Genomic DNA, 27,940 nt, shown 5'->3' on the forward strand with positions numbered 1-27,940 from the left:
GGAGTCGAGTGTAATCGGTTGCGTTACGTCAGGTCAGGCTACTGTGAGTGCATGAAAGCAAAAAAAAACGGGAAAGATCTTACCCTAATCGCATGGTGAAACAACTGCAGAAGTGAGCTAGTTTTAGTTTTGTTTTTAGTTTTGGTGTGCAACTTACTAAAGTACAGAAAAGTTCGATAAAGAGCGAGTCAAGTTGCAAGGATGGAACTGGTGACATTTGTTCTTGTTTGCCTGATGGCGGTCAGTGCTAATGGAGAGGTAGAAAGTAAGAGTAAACCCGGTCGAGGACGAGGATCCATGTGGTGGTAAGTGACGGTTTTTGGGTAGTTTTTCCTATGTTTATTTGACACTTGTCGTCCTTTGAATCGTATTAATTGTAAAGTTTAATTCTTTGATTGCTTGTGAGGATTGTTTTTACGTTGAAATTTGGAAATTGGATTAATTTAAAAAGTTTTGAAAATGTGTTTCAAAACGTGAATAGATTTTTTTAGCAACCTTGAATGGTATCAGTTTATAGTTCATTAGTGTTATTACCGTCGGTCGCACATATCGAGGGAGTTTACATATAGTTGAACTTTTGAAAGCCTCTAAGATGATGAATTATTGTTTTTCATCAGTAGATTTAGATTTTCTCGCGACTCGCTCGCTTTATTTTAGAAAATGCATCTCAGTGTACAATCGCTTTTTCAAACGTTTTTCTTCCCTTCAGTAATAAAGTGCTATTCATTAGGAATTATCTTTATCGTATTTTTACGATTCGATCGTTTCTGTTTTTTTATCAAGCTCCATTACGAATAATTAAAAACACATGACTCTGAGATGCTCCTGGACGCAGCAGCAGCAGCAGCCTGATGCGTACTTCCTAATCATACCCATCAAGAGCATGACGATGATGTGAGTGCAAACGGTATGCATGAGACTAGATAGCTAGAACTCCCATAAACGTTAGCACGTTTGGAAAATCAAGTTACGCACTTGTTTTCCCCCGCTTCTCAACAACCGGCTTCCTATTAATGGCTTGCCTGCGAGAACTGGTGTAATCAATACTGTAATCATTATAGATGCAGATTATAATTATTTCAGTAATTAATTTTATTATCGACTCGACGTTGTACAAGACATAACATACTCGTTAACATTGCTTATAAGTTACCTATGCCGTTAAGCCTTCGGAAAGGGCGATTCGAATCGGAAGTGTCCGAATTTGTTTTTGTGCAATCAGCAAAAACGTTCACTTTCCTGGCAGGCAGGCTGCGGAAATGCACCACTGATTTGCGAATTTACATGCAATCACTCTACGGCCCGACGAGCTTTCATCACTATGTGACCAGCCAAAAGCGAAGTTACGACACCACAAAATTGATTTGTATTCATTTGCTGTTCTCCGGCTTTGCGCGTTAATTAAATTAACCATTTTCCCTTCGCTTGTTTAATTAAGCCCCATTCGCACATTTCAATTGTGCATACGTAGTACTGCCCGAATGCACGAGCTCCGGCGGTTGGAAGTGTCTTTTTGCGCGTGTAACCCAAATCGATCCTTATCGCTGGACGAGGGCCGAACGGAGTGTGTACGACGACGATCACTACAATGTCATAAAGCGTGCGAATGTGCCTTTTCGTCTCCGATGACTCGCAGCGTTCAGAATGAAGGTTGACTTTTGATGGCATTTTTTATAGGACAGCGAGTGAAGATAACTGCAGGAAAAAAAATAAAGTTCACTCGTTAATTCGATTATTTCGAGTCGCTATAGAAAAATCAGGTCACCGGTCGGTCGACTACGGCAGCGGCAGCGATAATCACCCGCTTGATTGGTGCCAGTTACTGTTGCATCTATCAGGTGTGAAATGCAATTAATTTGCTTGTCAACTCGAAACATGAAAACTCGTGCTTGTTAACGTTCGCGCGAAACGGCAATTTATTGCGTCTGTTCTGTCCTTCCGAATCAAGCGCGGCTGTTTGTTGCCGTTGGTCGGGTTCCTCGCTGGAAAGAATATCTCCAAGTCTTCGCGAGCTCTTGCTCATTGCTGCGTAAAATTCCGATACTTTTGTTTGTCGCATATTTTAGGTTCTTTTTTTATGCGGTTAATTTGAATATATTGCTAAAATCCTTCTGGCGACGGGTTTAGAAACAAAAGATTTCAACGCGTGTAAGCAGCGAACCACACAGCACTGAAAGCATCAATTCATTAGTCATTCTGCGGTCGTTGTCCAACAAAGTGCATCCTTAGTCTTCGGTAGGGTTCCTGCCAGCCTGCAGGACTTCGTCCCGTTCGCCGTGCGGCAGAAACAGGCGTTTGTTAATAGCGTAATAAATGACAAATTAACACTGTAGTGTCATTTTTCAACCGACAGGCCGTATTTTCGTCATCATCCTCTATCATGTCGTGCACCTTCTCCCCGCGGAGGTGCTTAGAGTGACCGATCGGCAGCGGCCCACTGCTGCAGTAGAGAGGCAATAATGATTACCAATTTGATTAATAGTAACAGACAGGCGCAGCGAAACGAGTCCGAGAACATTCAGAGAACGGGTCGTTTGATAAATTAATTTTGTTTTATTGCAAATCTGATACTTCCAACGGCCTAGCAGGCCACCGGCAACGGATTGGAATATAATTATATCGTTGCAACCGATCGAGATTGGATATCGATCCTGGCACCCTAAGCGCCAGCCAGCTTAGATGATGGAAACGATATTTTATGATCTGTCCGCAATGTACTGTTCTAGCCTCCCTTTGAAAATTGATGCTAATTGTTGGATAATTTACTGCTATTTTGCAATCGGTGTTGATGGGGGTGTTAAATGCAGCGATTTTATTACATTCAATGCTCCAGATGTTGGCAAACAGTAGCGGAGCAATGAGATGTGTAAATTCCAATTTGAGGAATTTTCCAATTCCATTGTCGCAACCAATCGTGGTCCGCAAATTGATGAATTATACCACTCTGGGCCAGCACGTACGTGAAGAGACGCCACGGAACAGAATGTAACGAGTACGTGGAATGATGCAGTTTTTGCGCCTTTGGATCTGTCGCTCGTTGGTCCGTCGAGAACAGATCCAATCGTGCAATCCATTGTGGTTTCGGCGTTTTGTTCATCGTCGAACCCCTGGATCTGTACGGGGATCAAACAAAAAGACCACACTTACATAATAACTCTTGTTATGCCATATAAATTAGTTTGTCTTCCTGCGAGGGTATTGCTTTGGCAGCAGCAGCAGCAGCAAATTGTCAACTCCCAGTACGAGACGAGAGACAGTGTACGGACAGAAGTACAGTGTACAATAAATGCGTCTGTACTGTGCGGGTCCCAAACAAAACCGTCCAACAAAAAGCGAAGGCAGTAATAATAATTATCATAAACAACATTGCTGTGCACTGTAAATCATCTTTTCTGCGCTCTTTGGCCATCAGTTCTGGTTCTGTGTTGACAGTGTCATTCTGGGTCCACCAGGAAGACGCATTAAAAAGGGCATAAAACCGAAGAAGATCGTATACGATTGAAAATTACTAATAAGGTGGGATGTCCCGAATGTAGTAAGGTGTGCCCGACTGCGATGCTGTTTCTGGGCACAACTTCAGGTGCCGATTGTGGCAATTTCCTCCGTTCGGGTCGCTCGGCTGTCTCGAGAGATTCGTGTGAATCTTTCCGTTTCCGTCACCGAAGTGAGACACCGTCGTCGCGTAGCCGTCGGGCCAAGTGCCATAAATGAATGTTAAAAATTTCATCCCATCATCATCAAACGGACTCATCATCTACGCACGGGAGATGACGAGCCGCCTCGCGTCGTGGGGGAAGGTAATTTATGAGCCGTGCAGTACTGGTTGTCCATCAGTCTGTCGGTCTGTCTACCTGTATGGGGCACCTCGTTTTTTTTGCCTGCCATGCCATCCGGGTGCATCAACTAGACTGTCAAATAAGGAATCCCTTATTTTGGGAGGTTAGGTACCAGTTTGGCAACAGAACGTCCTTGCTCCTGGGAGTTCTCCGTTTGACGATTGAGAAATCATTTTTATTGTTGCGCGAAAGGAATCGAAGAAACCCAAACAGATTGAAAATCTCGTAAACGTGAAAAGTGGAGTAATTTGAGTTGAGGGTCCGGTTCATTGCTTTTTAATGAGTATTTCACGGACACCCACTTTTTAGTTCTTATCCGGGACACTAAGCCTGCCTTCGGGAAGGTGCGCCTAGATCGATTTGTCTTCCGCCAATTGCATGTGGATTGATAGGTAGTAAAAATTGCGATGGTTGACCACGTTGGACCTTGGTTGGTAAGCGCCATCTGACTGTCGCACTGTCGATGTGCGTGTGTGTGCGACTTTCACAACTGGGTATTTTTCAAAATTATCGTACAAAATGGGCCGATGGGTCTCAGAATTGCATGAAATTGTTAATTATGAGCCATTATTTAGTGGACTTATGATCGAAAGGAGTATTTCATCATTCCCCCATTTTCCGAAAAAACTTCAAGCTAAATTTCCCGGTAGATTTTTATAATCGATGCTGAAAACGATAGAAGAAAGTAATGAAACAACAACAAGGCGTGAAGGGAAAAGAGCGGAAAGGAGAGTCCCCAGCTAGCACCAACTCGTATATCAATGTACGAAAACTATCGTAAATATCTCCTAACAAACTCAAAATCGTAACTAAAGCTAGATAAAGTGGGTTCAAGTTGATTTTTTGTCGTATATAATGATAATGACTGACATACATACGATTTTCAGCACAAAATCGTAGAGTAGTACGGAGCGACTCGCGCTTAATAGGATATTATCGTATATAAATACTTATATAGTCGTAACGCTCAAAATTATTCGTAATCACGTATATCGCCACTATTTTGGAGGCGGATATGCCAATTTTGCGCATGAAATACGATTTATTTAGAATGTATATCTGTACGTAATGCTGATTTTTACCTTTTCTTATACATATGAAAATGCTAGCTGGGTCATTTAAGCAACCCAAGTAACAAAGCGGGTTTTATTGCGCTCTTATTGTGGGTTGTATGACCAATTTCGGTCATAAAAACCTTCATAAAATTATAATAAGACCTAAATTGTGGCTTGGGAATGCTTATTAAGTTTGTATAACGTTCCCCCTAGTCAAGCTGAGGAATTCGCGTATCGAATCAAGCTATAATGGGAGTCAATTACAACCCAACTTCTAAATTATGGATGGGCAAATAAGTAAAACATATTTTGAAATTTTTTTAAGATTAAGAATGAAGTTTTTTTTTGACTTTCCTTTGTAGGAAAGTCACGCACCTACCAATTTCCAAAGAATTAAGGTATCCTTTCTCGGGCCAAACCTGTACGATAATTTTGAAAAATACCCAACTCTAAGCGAGTGACCATCGCCCTGGAAGAGCACCAACCGAAGCGTTGCCCTGGGGTCTTTGACGTCAGCTTGGCCTGGCCTGGTCTGGCTTGAGCTTGATTAAATATTCAACAAAACATGCGCGATCAAACATGACCACGATCGCTGGCGCGTTCCGCTCGGACCGATGGACCGGGGTCTCTATTCTATTTTATTATCATTGTTGGTGATTTTATGGCAATACCACTTTGTCACACTTTTGCCGTTGACGGCTGCCGACGACCGTGATGATGATGATGATGATGGTGATGACTGATGCGGTTTTCTTCGGTTGATATCTTTCAGTCTTGGCTGTTGTTCGTTTCACGAAATGACGGATATAAATTACTGTCATTGCTCTTCATATTGTTTTGTATCAAAAAAAGCTGTAGAATTCAGAACGTTCAATTCAAAATTTTGAGGTATGATTACGTTATTGAACAAAAATTATTAAAAAGCAATTTTTACAAAAAGCGGTTAGTTTTTGAGTATTAATAACTCAGTGATTTCCAGTTCAAATTTTGATATTTTTGCACCAACCGAGAGGAAAATATTCAACGCATTGACTGAAATAGAGAAAACTGTGAATTTTTTTAAAAAAATATCTTATTTTTGTACTTTTCAGTACATTTACTAAGAAAATGAGGTGTTTTACTAGCACAGACATCAGTTTGACCACTATTCAGTACAGCTGTAGACAAACACGTGCACTTGGGGCGAAGAATATAGTGAATTTTCTTGGTGCGCTGTTGAAAATTTAGTTGAAATATTCTATGGAGTCATTTTCTTCATAATTTCTCAACTTTCCAAGCACGGACGATAAAACTGTACATGGTCTGACTACTATGAAGTAACTTTTGTGCCTTGAATTGCCTTATTGCCTTGAAGCAAGGTCAAGGTGGAGAGTTTCAATATTAATAAAAGAAACTCTCTGTTTTGATTTAAAAATGGAGTACATTTGAGTATTTTAACACTTTTGTAGTCTATAGAGTCTGTAATTGACTGCAATGATGTCAAATCTATGGAATAATTCGTAGTTCTACGGATGATTCCTTAAATGGATTCTGTAGTTCGAGAAAACTTCAAAATGTTTTACTACAGTCAAGCGAATTGGGTTATTCTTTAAAACCAACTTGCTGGAATCTTTGCCCCATTTGCATTAATTAATTTGCTATTTAATTTTTTACATTAATTTGCTTTCTACGCGATAATTAAAAACTGTCGAACATTTAAGCTCTCAGGAAATACAATAAAAATGCGATGAAATGATTACTAATGAAGAAACGGTGAAAAGACAGCGTAAATACGACGAAAATGCGATGGAAAGATGACGAAAAAGCGATTAAAAGATGGCAAAAATACGATGACGAAATGACGACGATAGACGACGAACATACGACGGAAATAATATGATGAATCAAAGAACAAACAGACGCCAAAAAGCGACAAAAACAACAAAAAATGACAAAAAGGCATTTAAAATGCATCAAATCTTTCAAAGAACTAGAGTTAGAACTTGCAGAAAAAAGAATGAAATCGTTCCCGCGACCTACAAAATATAAAAGTTGAGCAACATTAGTTTAAAAGTTACACTTCGTATCTCAATAGCTCAATACGTTCTAAAAAAGTAGGTTTATCGTTACTTTCGGGAAAATGACTAAAAACGTGCCGTTCTTAAAGAGCTAAACTTGCACAAAAGACGATGAAAAGTTCACGAATATACGGCAGAAAGATGACGAAAGAATGGCAAAAAGGCAGTACAGAGACACCATTTTTGTTACTTTGAAAACTAACTACGACAAAAAAATGAAAAAATGACAGTAAAATGATAATGAAATCACACAAAAACAGCAAGAAAAAGACATTAAGACGGCAAAAAGACACCGTAAGAAGTGACAAAAATGCCAAAAACCAGAGGTCAACAAATGACGACCGTGACAAAACGACAAGAATACGATCAAGGCGAAAAAGCGCCGATAAGACAACAATAAAATTACGAAAAGACGATAACAGAATGACGAAAAGATAGTACAAAAATACAACGATGCGGCGCAGTGAAAAAACAGCGTGAGAATGACGGGAAGATGAGGAAATAGTAATGACAAGTAGGCAAAAAACGATATAAAATAAGACGACAAAAATACGATGGAAAGACTCCGAAAAAACACCAAAGAAGCGAGACAAAATGTCGAAAAAGACAATAAAAAATGACTAATAGACTATATATGTAGATAAGAAAAGGCAATGAAGAAACGATAAAAAGACGATAATAGCGACAAAAAATGTCACAAAAACTAAACATGACGACAAAAAGTAACCATCAAGAGCTACCAAAAAAGACACAAAAGACGATAAAAAATGACAACAAATCAACAATTTTAAGTTTGAAAGTATATAAACCCCATTTTTTAAATAAATAAATACCCATTTTTTGATAATTAAAACACCGATGATAACATTACGCATATCAAAACCAGGACAAAACATGTCTGGACGGAACGGAACAGCATGAGATAGTTATAGATAGAGCAGATTGCTCTACGATCCTTGCCAGTGCAGCTGCAGACAAATGTGCGCTTAATAAGGAGTATATTAATTTTCTTGCTTTTGAAAATTTAGTTGAAATCTTCGATGTAATTTTCGGCATGATTGCTCAACCTGTCAAGTACATTATTGTTGACACTAATATTTTATTTTAAAGATTTAAATTTTCTAGAAATTATTTTGATAGAGTTTGTTTATGGAATGGAACAGAGTAAATAGAGCGGCAGTTAAATTTTGAATTTGGCTTTCCCCGATTTTATTTCTAGTACATATTTGTTTTGACAAGCGTCACGAAAAGAGGTTAGGTTTTTTTTCTAAGCTCAATTAATTATCGTTCACCGAGGTAACACTGCAATGCGAATGGGTCAACGATGAATGCTTTCGGCACTTCCACGGAAAATATTTGAACATTAATTTAGTGCGGATAACCAGGCCAAGCCTCTGCACCGACTGCCACTGCACTGCAGCAGAATTCTGTCGGCGTCGTCACAATCGATTTGATTACCGGCGATCATTGAACAAAGTGCGAAAAGCAAATCAAATTTGCATAAGACAACAATTAGATTATTTCGCAACTCTTCGTCGAAAATCACCCACCACAAAGAGCTCCCGTTTTTCGGGGCGCTTTTCGCTTTCAACCGGGGGTGCAAATATTGTTGCAAGCTATTCTCGACCGCCTGCACGGTGATCAAGGATTACGACATCTGTAGTGTAGGAATGCGTTCGTTACACCATGGCAGCGCAGCACGTCCTGCTAACTTGTTACTTCCTTTCGATGACCGGACGGTCAGTCAGCCAGCCTGGCCTTTGAATTGTGTGAAATTTAATGCCTGAAGTATGCAGGCATTCGAGCCTTACCCGGGGGTCAATATTTGACAAGCCGAGCCTCTTCAGGGTTCCGGCCGTACCGCTTAAAGTGCATTAATCCATCTTCCTGAACCTGACGTTTGTTGACTTTTTCCCTTACAGAGTGCCTTGTGCAGCTCACGCAGGTGACAGTTTGTTTTCCTAAGGAATTTAGTCTGTTGTAGAAAACAAACATGAACGGTGTTCCGTTCGAGGAGGTGCTTTGTTTTAACAGATGAGGCTGCGGGCGAAAATTTCCTGATTTTCCGTTCTCTTATTGTTTCCTTTCGTATTTGCTTACTATTTTTTTCCCCAGGGGGATCGCCAAAGCGGGTGAGCCGAACAACATTTCACCCCTGGCCAACGGGATGATCTACATGGATCCGGCGATTCACGCTACACTGAGGAGGAAACAGCGACGGCTGGCTCGGGAGAACCCCGGCGTGCTGGCTGCGATTGCCAAAGGAGCCAATATGGCGATCAACGAGTGTCAGCATCAGTTCCGCAACCGGAGGTGGAACTGTTCAACGAGAAACTTCCTGCGTGGCAAGAATCTGTTCGGAAAGATCGTGGAACGAGGTAAGCATCCGAGAGTCACCACTTAAAACTAGATTCCGTCAACGTAAAATAAGAACAAAAATTCTCCTATACGATTCAGTCATTCGACTTAACAATTTTCATTCCATAATTGTCTCCATCGCACACAGCTAGATCGCAATCGCTTTCACAGGCGAGCTCTAGCAAACTTTGTAGGTACACATTGACATTCAGAAGCTTTACCGTACGCCATCGCATTTGCTACTTTACATAACGTGCTTCTGCTGGGCGTTCGCGTCGTGTTCCGTGCTGTGGCGTGATAGCGTAGGTTCCGTCATCGTTCCAGCAGCAGCTGCCTGGCAGCAGCGTGTGGGTAGATTTTACGAACCGCAGCAAACGCAACCCGACGCCGCGGCTGGTCCATCTCGGGATTATTTCAATGTCACACCGTCGTCGTCGTCCGAACCGAAAAGGCACGTTGATCTCTGATAGTGACCCTTCACGTAGTCACCACAGAGCGAGCGCACGGCTAGGAAACCCTAGTGGCCGCGGTGGCGGCGGCAAAACGCTTCAGATCGAGAGTGAGACTGTCGCTAATTTTCACACTAGACACGATTATTGTGCCTCGTTGGTGGACCCCTCACACCGGGCTTTTGTTCCAATGCCAGATCTGTTGTAATTTGATCATATTACGTACGTAGGTTTGTCGATTTCCCCTTCCTTGTTTGCTGTCGTCCGTGCAGGCATTTGGCGAGCCGAGGGTACGTAATCGGAGGCCTAATGTTGCAAAAATGAACTGTTACAGATTTGTTTTCCTCCGGTACTCTCCCTAAGCACCGTACATCAGATAAGCAAACACATCTGTCACTTTGGCAGCGCAACAATTTTATTACTATTATTAGAGCCTCTTCCGTCTGGTCTGTGCTGTCGATTCTGTAGAGTTAAGAGGTCCCTAAATCAGAAAGTTTTAACGTCTTTTCAAGTGGTTTGATGACAGGGAACAGAAAGAAAACGCTAAACGTCGTCAAATGACTGCTTCCTTTCTCTAGGCATGTTTTCCTTCTTCCTGCAATCGAGCCACTTACCGTTTCGGATCGGAACGTTTGATTCCGGGACAGTTCCGGGGATTCGCTGAGGCACCAGGGGAAATGAAGAAAAATCAACATCAAAGTGTGTACGATATATGTATACAACAACCAGCGCAGTATATCGTCAATGGAAATAACAAACAATTTGGTGTTTTTCCCCGTCTTGTTGCACCAGAGACCCTGAGCCGGCTTTCAAGGATTAATTTTTGCTTGCTGCATACATTGATTTTGGAATTTGAGTTTGGGTGTGCCTGGTGGATGCACGAGAGGCGAGGAAAGAAACTGTTTTTGAACAATTGAACTATGTACGAGGGATTCTCTGGTGACATTCACAAGTTCACAAGCACCCTTGTAATAACATTCGGCGACGCTCAATGAGTCGGAAAATAAAGTACCTAAACGGGAAAGAAAAACCAAATTGGGTGGTTAATCTCTCTCGAATTACATGATATCGTGGCAGGAGGCGCACTCGGCTTTTATTTTCTAGTTTTGTGTAAGGGGCTGCGGCATGCTAGCCGTTTTGCCAGCAAAATGGGACAGTGTTGCCGGATTGATGGTTACTGTGGATCAGTTTGAGTTAGATAACTGGTTACTAACTATTTTTCAGTGTTGCTAATTTAAGTTGATCAGACGTTCCGATTTTTGCGGGACAGTCCCGGATTTCAATGACTTGTTCCGGATTACCAAGCGTTCCGGGTAATGCCCTGCACCAGTCCAGTTCAGTCCAGTTCAATGCCGTATCTCAAGACCAAAGGGGAAGATAAAGGTTTCAGAATAGTTCCGATTAAGCGATCATTTTAACCGGTAAATAACAAACAAAACCATTCAAAAATAGACCTAAACACAAAAATTGGCAGAATACATAGTTCCAAAAGTTGAATTTGAATTTGATTCCAACTAAAATGGAATAAATTATTGAAAACATTGAAAATTGACCTATATTTTTCGTCAAATAAAACGTACCTAATGAGATATCTGTTAAACATTTTACATCAAGTCAACCGTAATAAAAAACCAACATGCACTAAAAGTTACTATACATTACTTTATATTGCATGTAAAATTAAAATACTATAATGGTTTGTCAATGTGCCTTTTATTAGCATGTCATGCATGTTAACAAACGTAGTTTTACACGAGGCTTTTTTCTCTCTCTCTTTAATGCGTGTATAGCTATCACGCGGTTGCCTTGCCCAGGAAACAGTTTAAGTTTCATTGCACTCTATTGGCGGTTTTCATGGCCAATTTAGTAAAAATGTCAATAAAAGCTAAGCGCTCTATTATGGCCTGCTGATTACCGCCGTAAAACTACTTTTCCGGACAAAGAGTAGCACACTCGTGGTCTTGACAATGTTTGCGAAGCTATTTTGACAGTTCTGATAAAGTTGTTTAGAAATTCTGCATGTCTGCCTAGTTAGAGCTTCACGCAGGAGGGTTTTTTTCGTCGTGACATTCTGAGGCGTCACAATAAATTCAAGGAGTTTCGCTCTGCTAAAATCAGACTTAAAGTTTATTATTTCATTAGTTCGATAGCAATCGCCATACATTAGGTGGTTGTTTCGTTTTGTTCTGTTTGCCAATTATATTTGTAATGCAAATTTTCCTACCTACTAGAATGATATATGTCTAATTAAACTAATGGAATGATGAATGTCTGAAAAAAAAACTTTCCATAGAAAATAAGCAAACACAGTTTTATTACCAGTAAGCACACTATCGTTAAATCCTAAATTATAGCCCAGATTTGGCAATACTTACATAAGGAAACAAAATTTGTGTTGTATTTACAACGCTCAAAAGTTATAAAAATCACCTCCAAATATCTATAGAAACAACTAAAAAAGTCATTCTGATGCGTTGTTTAGTTTCCGAGAAAAAAGAACAGCAAGAAAAAGTGAAAGAACAGGAAATTAAAAATAACATGATTTTATAGAAGAAGCGCCCTTTTGCATCGCATTTGTATTGTGAGTTGTGAAATATCTAGGTTTGTGAATTGTTTTCCTGTATTTCCAGTGAATGGATTTCGGATGAAATTAGTATAAATTAAAATCGGAATCCAAAATATTGATTTTAAAATAATATCGATAGTTTCGACGAGGTCAACGATTCTATTTATTACTTGATTTTTGCCTTAGTTTGGTTTGAATTTTTAAACTCTAAAGTACTCTAAAGAAGAATTTTTACTCTTAAAGAACATTAGGAGCTTCTCCTTCTGTGTTCTATGTGAAAGACTACGCAGCTAGGTCTGTTAGAGTACAGGATAGTTGTGGGGCTAATAATAGTGATTCGATGTCAAAAGAAATAACCTATGTCTAATAATAGCTATCAGTTTTGGTCAGATGAAAGACTTTTAACCATAGTTTTCTTAACATGAAACGTGAATTTTTCTAGATTCCGGCGGAATAGAAACGAATTTTGTTCGGGTGTGCGACATTAGGCATACGGAGGTTAAGTATACGAACTTTAAGCATACGGGCCTTAGGCATAATGGACGTTAGGCATAATGGATGTTAGGCAGGGTAGACAGTAGGCATAATGGGTGATAGGCATAATGGGCGATGTGCATAATGGACGGTAGACAAAATGCACGTTAGGTATAATGAACTTTAGGCATAAATTACAAAACTTCGCTTTCCTATTGATACGCACTTGAGCTAAACATCGCCTTGTCACAATACTATGAGAATAGTTTGAACAGAGCAAAAGGGAACGACGCAGACGGACGGACATAGCGTCGTAGATGAAACTACAGTGGACGACAAAAGTTTTGTTTTTAGTTAGCGATAAGATTATTTCCTTTATCTGATGATGGCTGAATAAAAGACAGTAGGCCGAAACGTAATCATCTGAGTTTTGATATTTCACCGATCGTGATCAATTTGAATACATTCACACTATGAGAATCGGGGCAATCCATTTAGCATTAAGTCATTTGAAAGGGGCCGGGGGCCACCTACCTCTATTTAGGTGCATGCATTTTCTTTGGTTTACTGACTAGTAGCGGTTATCCTTTAGTTGAGGACAGTGGAAAGAAGGACAATGTATGCCCAACATATGGCAGGTGAAAGGGTGCAAACTTTATCAATGACATACGGCCATTCGTGATTCGGCCATTGCGTTTTGGTCAGTATGGATTCGGCCATTCGTGTTTCGGCCATTTGTGATTCGACCATTAGATTTATTATGCCATTTGTTATTTCGTCCATTTGTATTTCGGCAATTCGTGATTCGACCATCTGTGTTTCCGTCATTCGTAGGTTAACCGCCTCAGCAGGAAATACCTACGAATGGCCGAATAATTAATAGCCGAAGTCCAAATGGCAGAATTTTAACAACCGTAACTGTAACTGTAACTGTAACGCTACCGCTCGTAGGACTGTAAATATCCAATATCTGAGCAGGTCGAAGGCCGCAAATATTTCCTATGATATTCGACCATTCGTGTTTCGGCCATTAGATCTGTTATGCTATTTGTTATTTCGTTCACTTGTCTTTCGGTTTTTCGTGATTCGGTCATTCGTAGGTAATTCTAGATTGATAGATTGCAAATCATTTTCAAAGTTTTTGTCACCTCTCCCCCCTTGGAAATTGGCTTGAAAAATCGGGGGGCAAAACAATAATTTGTAGGATATGAGTTATTTTTTTTTTTATAAAATCAATTGTCTGTGGGCTCTACATCCTGAAAAACTTGAAAAATGAGTGTATGAGATGAGTTAACGCTTCTAGCATGAAATAGAAATGGAAATTCAAACAGCGGAATTTCCGAAAATCGGCTAAAAAAATTTCTTTCGTTTTTGTTTTTTTTTGCGTAGATTTTTGCATGGAAAATAACGACGTATATATTAAAAGCAAGAATAGATTTGGTTATCACGTTTAAACTTTAAATAAAAATGCCTAAAATCCATATTTTTTTGCTCGATGAAAAAATTCTCTTTGTTCTTTTTTCGCCTCCCCCCGTTTTTCCCCCCACCGGAGGGACAAAAACGTTTTAAAATATTTGTAATGGCCTAACTTAAGGAAAATAATTTTTCAATCATTGACCTTAAGAGATTATTTTTATCATTATCATTCGAGAAAATAGTTTTCTGTTAGATTCAGCTAAGTAGGGGCTCGGCCTTTCGTGGTTGGGCCAGTTACAATTTCGGCCTTCTGCGACAGTTGTTCAAATTCTGCCATTTGGATTCCGGCTTTTTGTTATTCGGTCATTCGGTACCAACCCGGTGAGTCGCTGCGAGGGCTAGAGAAAACCTAAGAGAGAGAAGCCAGCTCAGTGACAGATTGATTGTTTTCGTTTTCTTCTTCTTCTTATTGTTGATTCAGAAAATTGCCTCTCCGGGGAAAACTAACAAGAGTCGGTAGACCTAGAAAAGCTAGGGGGGTAGTCGATAGACCAAGAATTTCTGGTGGGGGAGGGGGGGTATTGCACCCATAGTTACCGCCACATCCTACGGTGGGCAACACTCGCGGAGTGCACCCGTCTCGTCCTGAATCATCCATAAAAGTTCACAAAATGTTTTTTAGGAAGTTCAACCAAAAGGTCATTATGCCTAATGTTTTTTCTGCCAAATAGTCCCTTATGTTTATGCCAATATTTTTATGTCAAACGGCGGCCCCAGTTCTCATTGTATTGTGACGTAGCGATGATTGAGTCAAGTGTGTATTTATAGGAAAGCGAAATTATGCCTAACGTCCATTATTCATATTGTCCATTATGCAGACAAACAGACGAGACACTTGCGTTGATTCTATCGTCCACGCAAAAAATCATTCCATTTTCAAAAAGTGTATTGCACAACATGACCACACTGCAGCGCTCGAGTGTTTCTGCAAGTGTTGAGTATAAAACCGTACAAATGTTAAAACACTGCAGCATAAAACCCTACAAATATACGTTACTCCGCAACATACATGCATAACGGAGGGTGTTAGCGTGCAAGTGTTAGTAAGTAGAACGATATTTTTAAAGAATTTTCTACAATGTGTCATGTTTTAGTTCGTCAGTGCCTAATTATCCTAAAAGACTTATCAAAATAGGTTAAGTGGTTCAGAAAATAAAATAAATGGTAAAAGTAAAATAGAAAAATTTTCTTTGGGAAATATGTAATAATACGTCGCATGATTTTTTGGAACCACCGTAACTCAGAAGGGCCCAGTAACAAAGATACGAGTCTCAAATTTTCCAAAAAAACAATAGGTATACAAATTTTGAACAAAATCGATGCAATTTTTAATCTCGAAGGTACTTATTTTCATAAAATTACAAAGTACAACCGGAATTCGTTAATTGGACCACGACTATCGAGTCGTGTTCGTTAATTGGGCTGACCGACAGTTGATTGAGGGGTACGCAAATTATTTTTGTCTCGGATTTTGAAAACTTTCGTGACTCGAAATACATATTGAAAACTTAGTCAAGTTTAAAATCGACTGATTGATGCCTTATTATTTGATTGACTAGTTTGTTTTCAAACAGGTAATGGCTGTATCGTCGGGAAGAACAGCGACAAAGCGCAAATACCACATTACATCTAGCTAAAAAGTTAGACGTAATCCGTGATGTTGAATCCAGCGGATTATCCCATGAGCAACAATGAATATGATCTTGAATCGCATTTCTAGACCCCTCAAATGATTCTTTTTGACAGTGAATTTTGACCAACTAGCCAACGTCTGATTAGCGAATCACCAGTTAGCGAATCTTTGCTGTACTACAAAATATCCAAAAACAGACATGATTGTTTTTTGAAAAAGAAAAACAAAGTTAACCAAGCCGTAAATGGTGAATGGCTAAATGGTTAAAACCACATTTAAAAAACCTAGCCGTAAAGTTAACCAAAATAATCATAAAGTTGAATATGATATGATATGGAATATTCTAATCTGAGCACAATTGAGCAAAATGGTGACAAACTTCGGAAAAAATTAGGCAAAAATTTAAGCAAAATTGCAACGAAATTGATCTTGGCAGACGCGAAGTGGAACTAAAATGAAAAACTATCATAGCACCGTCTTATGGTACTCAAATTAGAATCGGAAATTGTATCGAAATTTGTCTGAGGATTGTATTTTGTTTTGATTGATTTCTAAATTAGGTTTGGTTTTACAATGTCATTTGAGTTTTTTTAGGTTGAGTCAATTATTAGTGTATCATTTCTGTTATAATTTGGTTTCGGATTCGATTCATGTTCATCCAAGTATTGCCATGAATTCGTTCAAATCAATTTGAGTTTCGATTCCCTTTTGTCATACTTCCGAAGGTGTTTTGATTATTTTGCCACATTTGTCCAATCTACGCTAGATAATTGGGCTAATTTTTTCTGTATATTTTATTGCTTTGGTCAAACATTTCCCTTCTTCGTTGATTTTGTTTTGCGCTATCCAACGTTAGCGTTTCCTGGTAACGTTTAAGATCGGTCTTTACAGTCCTGAGACCATGTTGGGTTTTCTCCAAGAAAATAGTATCCAATCATCCGATCGTTTAAATATTTCTGCAAAAATTTGCACTTAAGTGCTGAATATGCAAATCCACTCCCTCTGGGGTCACTCGCTAAAGGGCAGCACCACCGGTGTTGTCGCCTTGAACAAAAAAGCGTGTAACATTTCGTACTCTGCTCAAACCTCCCGTAGGACAGGCGAAGGCGAGTGCTCTAATTATATTGATGGGTGTCGCTTTCAATCATCGTCGTTCGCTGGGCGACGACTGCTGCCTCCCGACGATCATCGGAGAAAGTCTCGTGCGAGCCGCGTGAAAGAAATTAAGTCATTGTTCATCGCAACTTCGGCTCGCCGCTGCAGGCCAAGCCAAGGACTGCGGCCGGGTGCGGGTCCGTCGGACGAAAGACGGCGGGAACGGTTCGGTTGGTTTGGTCCGAGGCGATCCATTAGAGACGGTTGCTGCAATCTTGGCGGTGCTCCCGCTATATCATTAATTAATGCGAACTCTCGCGGCGACCAATACGACGCGGCAGGGCAGGCAGCACTGGTGGTGCTGGCTTGGCTAGTTGCGCACACATCTGGAGCTCTGGGTGGACGCTGGCTGACTGGCGTGCCGGCCGCCATTGGACGGCTCTCTGTGGGTTAGTGGTGGCGATAAATTATAATAATTGTCGGAAAATTAATGGCAATTTACCAAACAGTTATAGCGAATTTATACTGATTGATTAAGTAAACATGCAAAATTAATTGCCCGCTGCCTGGGAGCCAGCGAGCGGGGGTGGTCAGAGCGGGACGGAGAACGATTTGATCTGGCTTGTGGTCTGGTCGCATACGGTAGATAAGTAATAATACACAAAATGTATCGTATTGGGCGCGAGATTGCTGCTGCAGGCGTTGGAAATATTGAGGTAGAGGCGTGATGCATTTTGAGTTACTGCTAAACTCGTCTTCCATTGTTGCACTGCGAATTTGGCAAAGTGCCATTTTGTGACGACGATTGCGTAATAAATTCACTGGAACAGGAATTTCCATCGGCCGTTGCAGATGCAACTAAAAGAATTACATGGTAGATTGAGTTACAATGACTGTATTTACGAAGCCGGAATAAGCACGAAAAAGTTACAAATGTTTTCACATTCAATTAACACGAATCAGCTTGATTTAAATTCAACACACACACACCATGCTTCAGTCGGTCGACTTCATGGGGGAAAATGTATCTTTCCCACAGTAGTAATCGGCATACCCCGCGTTCGGCCGTTCGACCCCATCTGTTTGAACAGCTACCTTCTTACCCGCGCGCACACTGGAGGATGCCAAACACCCACCACCCACTGCTGGAAGAGCCCACCTACGAACCATTCATTCGCGGCGCTGTGTTTGCTCTTTTTGAAAAGCCATTTATAAATCCCTATTGTAGGTAAGTCTAACAGTTTGCAACTGAAGTGATCATCGTCGTCGTCGTCGTCGGTGTCGTAGGCTGGTAGCACAATCTATCGGTGTTGTTGTGGTAGCGGCAGACTCTGAAACAGTCGCTCAAATTGTATTTACTCATAGATCCGCACGAAGCAGCAGAGCAGAAGGCGTCAGCATCTCCCCCACCGGTAAGCCCATAAGACAATAAACGCCTTTCATGCGCCCGCCGAGCGACGACTCTGTCGTAATTATGTTTAAACTGTTTGAAATAGGCACTTCGTAGCTGCACGCCACGCTCGCCTTCCACCGAAACACTATCTCAACTTTAATGGGAAAGAAACGTGATGTCATTCGATTTCTCGAATCAAGCTGGGTTTCCTTTAGCTGATGATGGACCCATCTTCAGCTCTGTCGGTGGCAGTCTTCCCGAGGAGATTAAACGACGATAAAATGGAAAAAAGAGAGTGGTTGGTACTCCCTTTCGATATCTGTATCTGGTTTCAGCGGCTTATCTTTTCTTTAATTTCATCATTTTACAGTCGAAAATCGAGCGAGAGCAATCTCATCGAGCGGCGGTGTGGTCCCTGATTTGCGACCGGACCTCGGGACAAGTGGTGGCACTTGTTAGAGTTGCGCTACCGCGCGTCTATGTTTTTACGGGGAACCGCGGCATAATCTTCGGTTTGCTCCACGCGGGGCGAGTAGCGTTGGGAGTAACAAAGATTGATCAGCTTGCGATACTGTACCGTGTGACGACCGGTTGAACCGGCTACGCAGACGGACGGACAGACCTCTGTGACATAAAGCAAATCGAAGCAGAAAAAATCCGACCGTGAGAACATTTTTATCGCGATTTTATCTCCTCACTTCGATTTGTTTATCGCACATGCCTCGCACAGACTTGCGCCACACGGCAGCTGCTGTTGCAGCCACAGCAGCAGCAGCAACGGGGTCCTAATTGACCAGCAAATTAAGGCTACCTCAAGTTATTTTCTCCAAGCGGTCGATGCGGTTGACCACAGGAGTAGCTGAAGCGCCTCCTGTGCTACAACTTTATTACCGGGAGGCAATTAGAAGCTATAAATCTTGTCACACGGTCGCTTCGGTTATCCTACCATGCAGCCGCCGCCGCTGCCGCGCGAGTGGGTTGTGCAACCACACAATATTGAATCGAATATCTCTGAGTGCGCGCCTTCCATTCTTCCATTTCCTAGACCACTCCGGCCGATCACCCAAAGGCTCCGACTTTTATGACCACCCAATCGCTGCCGATGTCGCCTCGCTTCAGGTCCCAAAGCGAAGGCTGATGGTGATGATGACAGTTTTATTTTTATAATACCGGCAATAAAAATTTCTCATATTGATGCTTCCTTTTTTCGGGATCCGTGCGTTCCTCTTCAGTGTCGTGTTGATTGCTTTTTTGCACCCTATTTCGTAGCAACAGCAGAGGTAACAAACAACCTAGAGAGGACCAATCAACAGACCTAGAAGAAGATTGAGAAGAAGAAGAAGCAACAAAGACTGGAAGTTATCTCGGGTGTGCTCGGCGGGAATCGAACAGCTCTCTGGAACAGAGCAGATGAAAGCTGGTACAACTATTAAAGCGTATCGATACATATTTATAAACGATTTTATATGCATCATAAATCAGAAGATCTAGGTTCTACTATTTGATTTTTTTTGGAACCGAAAGAATTTCGATTGAACGAAGTTAATCGCAATCAGATGATGTGGAATAGTCGTGAGTCATGCCACGACTCACGTGGCTCCGATTGTGAACTGTATTTGGCAAGAGGCGCCATTTTTTGGGATTGATAGACTCTTGGATCTCAATGAAACTGAAAACCAACCATTTCCCACCTAAACCCAAAGTGCGATGGACAGATTAGCATTCATGTTACCTTCAATTTCACACCTATCACCTCCCTTAAGCTCGCATATTAGCCGAGAGATGATCGTCAATTATAAATTCCCTACCCAGTCGGGCAACAATCAATCATCATAAATCCACACGGGAGTCGGCCGAAGGATAACCTGCGCCAGTGCTGCAGCACTGGTATCCTGTGGGGTTTGGTTTCACCTTCTGCTTTGGTCCTGCTATAGTCAAGTGCACTGACCACACCTAACCTAGGCAGCAGAAGCGAATCCTCCGTAATTGAGAGGCAAGCAAGGGACTGACAAAAACATCTGGTTGCTTTCAAGGAAGTTACAGTAACCGCTTGGTAGCACTAGTCCGGTCCTCCTCGTAGGCCTACAATTGAATTGTCAAATTTTACGCTCAATATATCGATCATTGGGTTTTCGGTTCCTGGTCCCGAGAAGATCAGTGTCCTGGACGGTTCTCGAAGGCCGAAGGCCGGATTTGGGTGGGCCCCCTGGGACTGTGCTAGGCAATAATGTTGTTTTCCATTCAAATTGAGACGTTTGTTTGGCAAGCTGATTTGGCAATCAGCTCTGAAGGTTGTTTTGTGTGTATTACAAGAGGTGAAACATTATTGATTCTTTTAAGCTATCGAAAGTAAGGCGTTCGGTGATAAACCGCAAAAAACCTCATTCATTTGTTCAAGGCTGAATGGCCATATACCGCGCCCTGAAGTCGAACCGAACCGAACCGATTTCGATGAATATGTGAGGAATGCCGATGGGTTGGGGAACATTCATTTGTCTAGCTGTCTTTAGGCTTCTTAGGTCCGTAAATGCGTGAATCATTGAACGCCATTAATCTCTGACTGCTATCGTGCGAGAAATTGACAGCACCTATTGGAGTTTCTTCGCCAATGAATGGGAAGAATCTCTCTAAACAGAGCCGAGGCCGAGGTAGCCAGCGGATTAATTTTTATTGATGTCATTTGTCAGTACAGTGATCTATCCAGTCCTTCCGCGAGACCCTGCGAGAAAGTGATACAGCTTTTGATTGATCTCATATTAATTGATTTATTGGGATGTGTCATTCAAGTCAATCTCTGAAATAGAGTCGTGTATTTATTTATTTTAGGCATCAGCTAAATGATCGTGCCTGGTTGTATCATCCATCTCCTGTCTATGTCTCTTTCTGCCCCCTGCTTCGGCACACGGGGTCGAAGCAATCGATCGCGATCATCATACTCGATGATGATGAATATATTATTGGATTAAATCTTTCCTTCCTCGTTCTTCGCCGGGCTTTAATCCCTTGATTTCAACAGCGAATTTCAACCGGATTCCCTCCGTTCATCTCGAGCAGGGAAACAGACAACAGTTGGTAATTGATACCCTCCCGAGGAACCACCCGCTCGCTCGCAACCCTTCATCGGAACATATTTCGGGAGGGAGTGTGTCGGGAAAAAATGTTAATCTGCTCGCAACTCGTTGATGAATACATTAGCTTTCGGTTGGTCGAACAGGTCGGGCTGGGGACGCGCGGTCATCATTTTGCGAGTTCACACGCCATCAGATTGGTGTAGCTGTCATCCAGCTTGACGCTTTGTCCTACTTTGATAGTGATCTTCATCCAGACAAACGCGCGCGTATGCCACGTGAAATGTGAATGAACGAAACTGCGCACATTGTGGACCCCTTTGTCGCTTGAATGAGATCTGTGATTTCTGTGTCTACGACTGATGTTGGTGCAACCAACTGAGACTGAATAAAAAATTCCTTTGAAAACGCCAAAATATTTGTTGATCTTGGTGATTACGATCCATTCAGCCGGCAGCCAGTTTTGGCCCGTACAATAGGAAGTCGAGGAGCGCCGAAAAAAAAGCGGGCACTTTTGATTTGTTTTTGCGCTAGCCGAGATAATTACCGGTTTTCACGAGCGTCCATCAGGGTGCACAATAGCACCCAGGCCGCTGCCGCTTGGTGATGATTCGTATTTTGGGTACGAAAGGAAATCCGGTCGGTTTCCCCCTTTTCTTTCCTTTTTGGTCTTCTTTAGGCTTTTGTCTGAACCAGGATCGATTTCGCTTATTTTCTTTAAATTACAATTAGTTTAATGGGGTAAATTGAGCAATGGGCGTTACGATTCGTTTTGTTTTGCTTTGTTTCGGATATTCGTTCACATTCGATCGAAACCATCCGCTGGGCTCATCCTGAGCCAGCGAGAAGATCCTTTGAAGTTGTCTACTGTTATTGCTTCTTGTAGTGCTGTTGCTCTGCGCAGCAGAGAAGGATGGGAGCGTAGTGACATCATATAAGAAAGCTATGATGATCATGCATAGGCGAACGTTTGCAGTAGGGCCAACAGAAAAAGGACCGAAAAAATGCATTCATTTGCATTTGGGCGTTACTAATTGCAATTTTGGACAATGTCTTGCAGCCGGGGTGAAAATGCACATACAGAAATTGCTGGGCTTTTTGCTGCTTCGGAGGATTGCTGCCTCTCCGATTATAGATGATTGACAAATCCATTTGGATGATGATGATGATCGTCTTGGGACCGAGAATTGGCTCTGCATGGAAGAAGGGTGAGGGAGAAAGTTTGTGTGCGTGTGCAATTGTTTTGCGAACGACTTGGGTGGGATATAAGAGGGCTAATTTAGAAAAGGATGTTGAAGGAATTAGAACTTAAACAATGCGTGACGGAAAAATAAGACTTTCATGTCCCGTTTTCTTCGAACGCTTGTTAAATAATAGAAGTTTTTGTGCGACAGAAAAAGTTGTGAAAAAATATCACGACGACATCCGCATTTTGTCGAAAAGAATATTAAACAGGCGCGCATCAGAGATCGAGCTAAATTAAAGCGGCAAAGTTAGCCATTCAAGAAAGTTGTCTTTTTCCTAAGAAAGTCTTTTTGAAATGAAAATTATTTTTCGTAACAAGTACACTTATAAAAGTTTCAGTACATATTTTTTGTTCAAAGATTTTAATAATGAATTTTAATGAAGAAGCGCTTCACGGTACACACGCTTTTCTAGTAGTTTTGGCTAAATGAAGGACATTTCACCATAGTTTTTTGATGGAAAGGGATCTAAAAGTCAATATGTCTGGAATCTCTCGGGATAAAATCGATTCTTTTTCATCGTAAGAAAGCTTTTTTCATATGGAATACGATGGTTGCGCTTTTGTTTGTAGCATACGATTGCTTCCTGATGTTTTGATCAAATGGATGCATTTCAACCTAATTTTATCGATGTAAAAGGGATTATCTTTAGATTCCGCTGAGATAGATACAATCTTTTCTCATCAAAAGAAAAATATTTTCATATGCATTCAAATAATTTAGAGTTTTTTTGTAGCATCTATTTGTTTGTTTGTATGATTTCGGTCAAACGAATGTCATATGATTCTATTTTTCGTGACACTACGCCAGAAAATTATTGCCCAACAGCTCAGTATTGCCACAATCAAACAATCTGTCATTGGAAAAAAACTTTCTCGTGGTGAAAAAGACGGATTCCAGAGATATTGACTTTTACATCTCTTTATATCGAGAAAAATAGAGTAAAATGCTCTCCATTTCGTCAAAATTGTTAGAAGAACTGTTTTCGTACAAACTTGTAGATTCATATTTTTTTTTAAATGATGGTTCTACAATTGATGAAAGGACGGCAAGGGAAAGTAATGAAGGATTTTTCGGGAATGGTGGGGAAAGGTAGGGGGGGGGGGGGGGGGGGTTGTTAATAGGTAGCTACGCTTAACAAGTTGTCGTTGTGACTCCTACCTTTTGTCCGATGCTGGAAGGTGCTTGGGTCGAACCAAGCTTTAATCTGAGATTATCGAACCCACAACACCCGCCAGGGCATGTGGCTCGCTGGTACCCGTGTACCAATGAACCACAGAGGTGCTGGATTTTTTTAGACACAAATTGTACCTCTTCCTCCACCTACTGTAGAAACCACCGACCGAGAAGTTTAATCCAACTTTGTGTTTACTGGCGGGACGACAACACTATGCAGACCTTTGCGACTTACAAGGTACTGCGTGTGAACGTTGTTCGTCTGACAGCGTGTTAGCCGCGATTTTCAGCGCGGGGTTTCGAGGCCCCGTGCCTGTGAAAATCGACCAAACCTCGTGATTTTAGTCATGACCGAAACCCCGCGCTGAGAATCGTGACTAACACGCTGGCAGACGAACAACGTTCACACGCAGTACCTTGTAAGTTGCAAAGGCCTACATAGTGTCGTCGTCCCGCCAGTAAACACTGTCTAGGTCTATTCGTTTTTCTAGGTTTACCGTCCTCTAGTTAGTTTTCCCTAGTCCTCGCATCGAGATACCCTTTTAAAATGAAAAGCGGCAAAGCCGCTTTTTTTTAAATTAAATCAATTAGGCCTCTTGCGACTTGCTCGCGCTGGTCCTTTAAGCTTTGAACTGGTCGAAGTGTAGTTCTGGGCCTCCATACCAACAATGTGAATTATGGCAAACGTACATTATGGCTGCTGTTCATTATGGCAAACATACATTATGGTCTGTATGGCTCCCGTCTATTATGGCAAACATACATTATGGCATTCGTCTGTATGGCAAACGTATTCATATATGGCTGATGGGGTGTCGTCGCCCAAAAACAACAAGTAGCTAACAGTTCCACCTACCAGCAGCAATAGCAGAAATTTAATAAACACTACCTTAACCACAACAACAACCGCTACAGAAACACCAGTAACGGGAGCATAAAAGGGCAAACCAGCCGAGGGTTTATGTTTTCTTTTTATCGACCTCTGGCCCGACGTTGGACGTCAAAGTTCCAAGGAGAGGCCACAGTCAGTAGGTACCTCTTAAGTTTTGATCTTTCGAGAGCCCTCTTCGAGAAGATGATGGAGATGAGGATTCCGAAACCGAAAATATTCTCGTTAGGCCTGACCGTTTCTGAACGACTTAGATATGATTAGACTGGCCATAAGTAGGATTACAAAACGATTTAATTTATTTTAATCGGGTTTCTCTGCCTCTGTGTGAGCGTATATAGTTTCTACTGTGATACTGATAAATGTCGTTTTTTTTCGTTTTTCTTCTAGGATGTAGAGAGACGGCCTTCATTTACGCGATCACCAGTGCAGCGGTGACGCACAGCATCGCCAGGGCTTGCAGTGAGGGTTCGATCGAGTCATGCACTTGTGACTACTCGCACCAAAGCAGGGCCCCGCAGGCTAACAGCATGGGAGCGGTGGCGGGCGTGCGGGATTGGGAGTGGGGTGGCTGCAGTGACAACATCGGATTCGGGTTCAAATTCTCGCGGGAATTCGTGGACACTGGAGAGCGTGGCCGAACGCTACGTGAGAAGATGAACCTTCACAACAACGAAGCCGGACGAGCGGTGAGTGTAGATAATTTTTTTAATCTTCTCCAACTTTGACGAGGGAACCGTTTGCACGGGAGGTTGATGGGTTTAATTCGAGTGGCACTCAACAGACAATCATAATAAAGTCGGGAGTTTATCTGCGGGAAAACTAGCTTCCAGCGGAGAAGGGGAGGGGACTTGGCTGGAGTGCGCTCAGGTGAGATTAACGCAAACCCGCGCCACACAAGTTGCGCAAAGCAATATACACAGTAAAGGGATAAGCGAAAGCCCATTTGGGGGCTACCACAGCAGTCAGTGAGGAGAAATCGAATAAATAAAATTTATTTATAACCGAACCCTCGTGGCTACCATCTGAGCTGCTGCTGCTGCTGTTACTGCCGATAACGGGAGCTTTGATTTCGCAAGCCCATTTTGCCATACTTTTTCTTTATATTTCATTAATAAATGTTTTAATCCTCTTCGCTGCGGGCTCGCGTGAGCCTCAAAAGTACGCCTGCTGACTTCATTGGTGGCGAACTGCTAGGGTGGCTCCCGGCTGCTTTTGGGAGCGATTCCGTTAGTATTCAGAGTCATTAAGTTAGCTCAATTTAATCAGAAGAGCAGCTGGACTTCGCTCATATTTACCAACATTCAAGTAAATAATCCTTCCACAGCTTTTTGAATTAATGTCATCGAAACAGGCAAAACGAGCCACCCTACGGAGCGCCCCATCACCGAAAAAAGAGACAATATCTGCAGCAGCGCATATTTTATATTCGCTGACAGCAGATAAAAGGCCTAATGAAATCATTTATGAATTTTATTAATTTGTGGTGATTGTAATTAAGTGACATATTAGTCCTGCCGCGGTCAGCAGGCCATCGCAACGGCGCTGATGTGTGCCGGTTTCGCCTCTGATGGGGCGGTCCGCCTTCCAAAGGATTAGTGTGAAGTTGCTTCGATTTCTTCTCTTCGTTCGGCTAATGGTTTCGCTGCGCTGGTGTTTTTTGAGACTTTTTTTTCTCTCTCTTCTGGTGATCAAGGAGTGGACCTCTGGAATGGCAATTAAAGTGTGGGATACCTGTGGGAAAACGGACCGCGATTGGGATTATACACAAAAAGTTGAGCGGGAAGAATGCGAAATTTTTCCAATGATGGTATTTAATTGATTTTTATAGGATTTTATGTGAATTCAAGACAAAATTAATGGCGGTTTAATGTTGCCATAAATCTGAGATTTGCTGTGATGTTTGATTGCAGGGGAGACGCTCATCCGTGGTATCCTCCGATAGAGGAAATGAACTTGTAAACTGCATTCCGGAGGTAGTAAATTATTGAAGAAGAGACCATCGGTACCCCTTGCTGATTCGATGATCTGCTTTGGCCGCCGGTCAGAGTTGAAAGCCGTCGTAGATAAACCTTCGATTGCAAACAACTGAATATATAGTCATTAGCGAGGGACCATTGAATGAAAAACAATTATCGTTTAATTAATCCAAATCGGAATCACAATCGCTTTTAGCGATATTTACCTTTTCCCGGCTGCAACGGTTCATCTCCCTGCTCAGCAACACGATTAAGATTACTGCAATCGTAAATTATCTTCCGACGATTTATGATATCATTTGTTTCTTCTTTCCTTCTCCGTTTCAGCACGTTCAATCGGAGATGCGGCAGGAATGCAAGTGCCACGGGATGTCCGGCTCGTGCACCGTCAAAACTTGCTGGATGCGATTGCCGAGCTTCCGAGTCGTGGGCGATCTACTTAAGGATCGATTTGATGGCGCCTCGCGGGTTATGGTTTCCAACAGCCTGCGATCGACGGTGAACGAGGCTACCATTTCGAACCGAGCGAACCCGAACGGGCTGAAAAATCCCAACCAGGTCGGTTCCAGCCCGAACAGTGTTTCGAGTAATTCAATCCACGCGAGAAGTCATCAGCAGAAGAAAATCAATCGGTAAGTTTGCTAGCTTTCATACACCGGTAAGGCTCACGGCTATAACTTCCCTTCGTTTTCTTCCACCTTTTCGCCCACAGATACAACTTCCAGCTGAAACCTCACAATCCGGATCACAAACCACCCGGTGCGAAGGATCTGGTATATCTCGAAACGTCGCCTGGATTTTGCGAGCGAAATCCGCGTCTAGGCATTCAGGGAACGCACGGTCGTCAGTGCAACGATACGTCAATAGGCGTTGACGGATGCGATCTGATGTGCTGCGGTCGGGGCTACCGAACCCAGGAGGTCATCGTGGTGGAACGGTGTGCCTGTACCTTCCACTGGTGCTGCGAGGTAAAGTGTAAGCTTTGTCGGACCAAGAAGATTATTCACACATGTCTGTGAGGAGATAGCAGGGTAGCAACCACAGTCGAGTCATGAAGAAAACGTTCGCTTATGCTTTTTTCCATGCGTTTTCTCCGTCATCATCATCGTCGTCGTCGTCGTCGTCGTTGGATCGTGTTTGCTTTTTTGCGTTGATCTCTGAATCATAATCCTGCTGTGGAGTTTGAGCTAAA

The 27,940-nt window shown here is 42.0% G+C and overlaps 1 protein-coding gene across 1 annotated transcript; it reads left to right on the plus strand.

The window, feature by feature from the left end:
• On the plus strand, positions 1-27,940 carry LOC128744470 (protein Wnt-1). The gene is made up of 5 exons (XM_053841510.1): positions 1-305; positions 9,064-9,326; positions 25,160-25,458; positions 27,076-27,380; positions 27,461-27,940. Exons 1-5 carry the CDS (start codon positions 202-204, stop codon positions 27,765-27,767), a joined length of 1,278 nt encoding a protein of 425 aa, XP_053697485.1. The 5' UTR covers positions 1-201; the 3' UTR covers positions 27,768-27,940.

This window comes from Sabethes cyaneus, chromosome 3, assembly GCF_943734655.1.
Source record: "Sabethes cyaneus chromosome 3, idSabCyanKW18_F2, whole genome shotgun sequence".
NCBI lineage: Eukaryota > Metazoa > Arthropoda > Insecta > Diptera > Culicidae > Sabethes > Sabethes cyaneus.

Bases quoted from the DNA above. Each gene is read 5' to 3' on its own strand.
- LOC128744470 (XM_053841510.1), top strand. From the start codon at position 202: ATGGAACTGGTGACATTTGTTCTTGTTTGCCTGATGGCGGTCAGTGCT. The intron at 9,327-25,159 runs GTAAGCATCCGA...TTTTTCTTCTAG, and splicing joins CGGAAAGATCGTGGAACGAG to GATGTAGAGAGACGGCCTTC. The intron at 25,459-27,075 runs GTGAGTGTAGAT...TCTCCGTTTCAG, and splicing joins ACAACGAAGCCGGACGAGCG to CACGTTCAATCGGAGATGCG.